This window comes from Mirounga leonina, unplaced genomic scaffold (genome assembly GCF_011800145.1).
Source record: "Mirounga leonina isolate KUSES-001 unplaced genomic scaffold, KU_Mleo_1.0 Mir_94, whole genome shotgun sequence".
In the NCBI taxonomy this organism is placed as follows: domain Eukaryota; kingdom Metazoa; phylum Chordata; class Mammalia; order Carnivora; family Phocidae; genus Mirounga; species Mirounga leonina.
Genome location: NW_023270855.1, coordinates 58,813,219 through 58,817,188, shown reverse-complemented (window position 1 = coordinate 58,817,188; position 3,970 = coordinate 58,813,219). Strand labels below are relative to the sequence as shown.

Here is a 3,970-nt window from a genome sequence, read left to right as displayed (position 1 = left end):
TCTGAAAAAATTAACCCATGAAAGATAGTGTTCCGGTCACCGTTGGCCACCCAGTAACCCCCAACATGGACGGCAGCCCAGCCTGAGTTTAAACAGCCCTCCAGCCCCGCTCCTGGCTGCTGGCCTCCTGCCCACGGGGATCTGAGTGGGAGGGGAGGGGGTCTTCCCTCTGGCCCTTGGGAGCGAGGGAGGCAGGGAGGGGCCTTCACAAGAAAGGGAGCAGGGAGGTCAGCGGAAGCTCTTCCTCCCCGAGCAGCGTGTCCCGCTTGAGGCTGCTGCCCTTGTTGACCACCTTGACCCTGAGGGCCAGCTTCCGGACACTGGCCGGCCCCAGGCCATCGAAAAAGAAGTCCTCGTTGAAGACGGGGTGGCGGCTGTTCTTGATGATGGTGCTCCGCTGCTTCTGTAGCTTCCCGGGCACCAGGCACAGCCCCACACAGCAGCTGATGCTGCGGGCGTCACACAGGCCGTCATAGAGACCCTCGGCTGCCAGCAGGCGTACCCGCAGGCGGGCCTGGGCCACCTCGTACTCCGCCAGCAGCCGCACGCTGCCCCGCGGGCCCACGCGGACCGCGTGCTCTGCCCGGGGCGCCTGGCCAGTCTCAGGGCCCGGCTCCGGGGTGGCCCTGCGGGTCAGGCGGCGCCGCGCCCCGGGGCTGGTGTCTGGCGCGCTGTCCTCAGCGGACAGGGAGCCGTGGCGGCCCGCCGAGTGCTTGAGCTGGCTCACTTTGGCCTGGCTGTCCTGCGCGAACCCTTTCAGCAGCGACACGGACCGCGAGAGCAGAGGGGACCCGAACGGGGAGGACTCCGCTGAGGACCCTGTGTCACTCTCCCCACCGCTGAAGTAGCGGCTGGGGCTCATGAGGGCCCCACCAGCCTCCCTGGGCACCCCATCGCCCCCATTGGCCTTGGTGCCCCCCCGACGGCGACCGGCACCTGGGGATCCCACCTGCGCCAGGGCTCCATGCTCGCTGTGGAACAGGGACTCCTTACGCCGCGTGTGGGGGCTCTCTGCCAGTGTGGCAAAGCCATAGGACGTCTGAGCCTTGGGCACGGAGGGCAGGGACATGGCGCCCTGGGCTTGGGGGTCAGCGTTGGTGGCAGCCTCCTCTACCAGCCAGTCCTCCGCACTCTCGATCTGGATCACGTGCCGGGTGGCTGCCTTCAGCAGGCTCTTGCTCTCAGCTGCCAGCTTGGCAGGCAGCCGCGGGCTCCGGGGGGCTCGGCGGGGCGTCCCCGAGGCCAGGTTTTGCTCCGTCGAGGCGGGGCCCAGCTCAGCCTGCCCCTCAGGATCTGCGGGGCCAGCGGGCAGTTTGGGGGGTATGAAGAAGTCAGGGATCTTGTCAGGTGTGAGCACATTGCTGTGCAGGGGCCCCTTGGAAGCCTTGTCCCCGGCCTCGCTCCCAGGAGTGACGTTTTCCCCAGACCCCCGAAGACGCTCCAAGAACCACAGGTTGGTTTTCTTCATGGGGGCAGGCAGGACGGAGGTCAGGAGGAGCTCTGGAGTCTGGGAAGAGAAGCAGGGGTCAGGAGCTGCGGGCTCCCAAGCACCGGGGGACTGGAAGAGGGGGCTCCTGGCCCCCATGGAGGGGGCCACAAGGACAAGGCCCTGGCCAGCAGGGAGCTAGCAGGGCGTGAGCAGGGTCGCTCAGGGCGTGTCGCGCCTCCCCTCCCCTCCCAAGAGAGATCGGGCTTAACTTCCCAGACCCGAGAGCCGAAGCGAGGGAGGTGGGGGGCGGCGCTCCGACTCTTGGGAAGCTCCCAGGGGAGAGCGGCCCCTCTCCCGCCCCCACCCCGTTTTAAGGATCTCAAAGCGCTTTCTAAAGGGTCTGCGCTCAATCCAAAGGGAAGATACCCACGGTGTGTGTGCGGACCCCCAGGATGTCCCAGCCCCGCGCCACCCCCCCCCCCCAGCTCCCACCCACCTGTGGCTTCGCCCAGCGCTGAGGGCCCAGGCACCGGGGTGGGGGCAGGGAGAGGAGGTGAGTCGGGGGCCTGACAGCGCAGCGAGCTGACCCCTCCCGCCAGTTCTCCGCCCCCCACCCCCGCCAGACTCAGCTTGGGGTGGGGGCGGGGGTCTCAGCAGACCCTGCGGACCGTGGCGGGGTCCCCGCACTCACCTGCCCCGGGGTGGTGGCCCGAGGCTGGAGGCCGTCCCGCGGGCACGCCGGGGTCTTGGCGCGAAGGTCCGGGGCCCGCGCGGGGGACGCGGCCAGAGCTCCAGCACGGGCGGCGGCGGCAGCGCAGCAGGGACTCATTCACCGGCGGCGGCGGGAAACCGCCCAGCCCGGACGCCGCGCCGCCGTATTCCTCCTAGTACGGCCGCACAAGCGGCCCCCGCCCCCGCCCCCGCCTCGCCCCGCCCCCAGGCCTCAGGGGGCTGCCCCTCGTCCGGACCCCGGGGGCTGGTGGGGGCAGATGGGTGGGCAGCAGGTGGTGGCGCCCTGTGGATGGCCACCCCTAGCGCTTGAGCCTACGGACCCGCGAAGTCGGGGACCCCCGGGAGCCCTTGGCCCCTGCCTCAGGCCACCTGGGCGGGGCCGAGACCCACACTCGCTGTAGGCAGGTTCTCTGGAGAGCCGCTTCCCTGACTCCGGGTGATGAATCAAACAATGGCAACCAGGGGCGCAACTAAATTTATCACTGAGCGCCTTGTCCGGGCCAGGCCCCTAAGGACTCAGAGCAACCCGGCGGTGGCCCTCCCCCGTCAGTGCAGGACGAAGTGAGGGTTTCCTTCCGGACATAAGGACCCAGCAGCTAAGCCGCGCTCCTCCCCGGGAGACGGTAAACGGGTGTCCACTCTGCAGCCTCCCAAGGAGCGGCCTGCATTTCGAGAAGAGATGTTTATTGAGCAGCTGGTGGACGCCGCGTCCAGCCTTCTGATGATTCCCAGTGCCAGGGACGCCAGTGGACAGGTACACAGATACACTGTAAGTGTCGGTTTGTAGCTCCCGTGACAAACGTGTAGCAGGAAAACGCGATCCGAGGGGAGAAGGGCGAGCACCCCCACCATGCTGTTCACCGTTCAGAGACTGATGACGGGCAGGACCAGGCCGCAGCCCCAGGCCTGGCAGCTCCTGAAACCACAGGGTCCCCTGGATGCCGCCTGCTCTTGCCTTGAACGCTGCCTGCCTCAACTTCTGCTTCCTCACCCCTTGCCCTCCCTCTCAGCCTCCATGTCCCCTTCTGGACCCTAAGGCCAACCAGTCCTGGGTCCAGTCTTGGGCTGTGAGAAGCCAGCAAGTTAGTGGATTGCCAGGACTAACCCAAAGCCTGGACTTTATTAAATTATGATTGTCCAGGAGGCTCCTGTGTTCCTCATTGCGGCCCCAGCTAGGATGGGGGCTGGTCTGCAGTGACCACTGGGTCATCAGCAGAAGGGGTGCAGAGGGGCAGGTGGGAGCGGGACAGAACTCCCTTGGAGTGAGGTGGGGTTTGGAGTTCCTTGTCCAGATGCGAAAAGCAAGGCTCTGAGAGGTCCATGACTCCCCCAAAAGGTCTGTCTCAGCTTTGCTCTCTTAGCAAACACTGAGCCCCTTTTTGTGCTGGGCAGAACACTGACATGGCCACAAAGTCCAACAGGGGAGGCAGATGCCAATGAATGCTTCAGTTCACCTCTAACTCCAAGAAGCCTGCCCTGCCAGCCAGCCTGGGCTGGCCGGTCATCACAGCCTAACCGTACCCACTGAACCCCAACTTTAGCTATGGTGAAGAATGCCCCAGAGCAAGTATTTGGTTGATGTCCACTGCCCCCGTCGGGCCTGGAGCTGCTGGGAGGAAGGCAGGAAGGCAGCCTTATCCCTGCTGTGACCCCAAGACACTGGGGGGACACTTTAATAAATACCTGCCAGACAAATGGATGAACTAGGACCACAGTAAAAAGCATGAGTCCTAGAATAGCGCTCAATCCTGCAGCGGGCGGGAGGGGGGAACTCGGAGGCCACAAGCCACCTTCCTCCATCGCATGGAT

General features: G+C 65.7%; 1 protein-coding gene across 1 annotated transcript; it reads right to left on the bottom strand.

Annotated features, from left to right (window-relative positions):
- Nucleotides 1-205: 205 nt before the first annotated feature.
- C2CD4C (C2 calcium dependent domain containing 4C) lies at nt 206-2,202 on the bottom strand. The gene is made up of 2 exons (XM_034997666.1): nt 2,121-2,202; nt 206-1,507 (listed from the first exon to the last, which is right to left on the bottom strand). The coding sequence occupies exon 2, from the start codon at nt 1,466-1,468 to the stop codon at nt 206-208; it is 1,263 nt and encodes a 420-aa protein (XP_034853557.1). The 5' UTR covers nt 1,469-1,507; nt 2,121-2,202.
- Between the last annotated feature and the right edge of the window lie 1,768 nt (nt 2,203-3,970).

Bases quoted from the DNA above. Each gene is read 5' to 3' on its own strand.
- C2CD4C (XM_034997666.1), bottom strand. From the start codon at position 1,468: ATGAAGAAAACCAACCTGTGGTTCTTGGAGCGTCTTCGGGGGTCTGGG.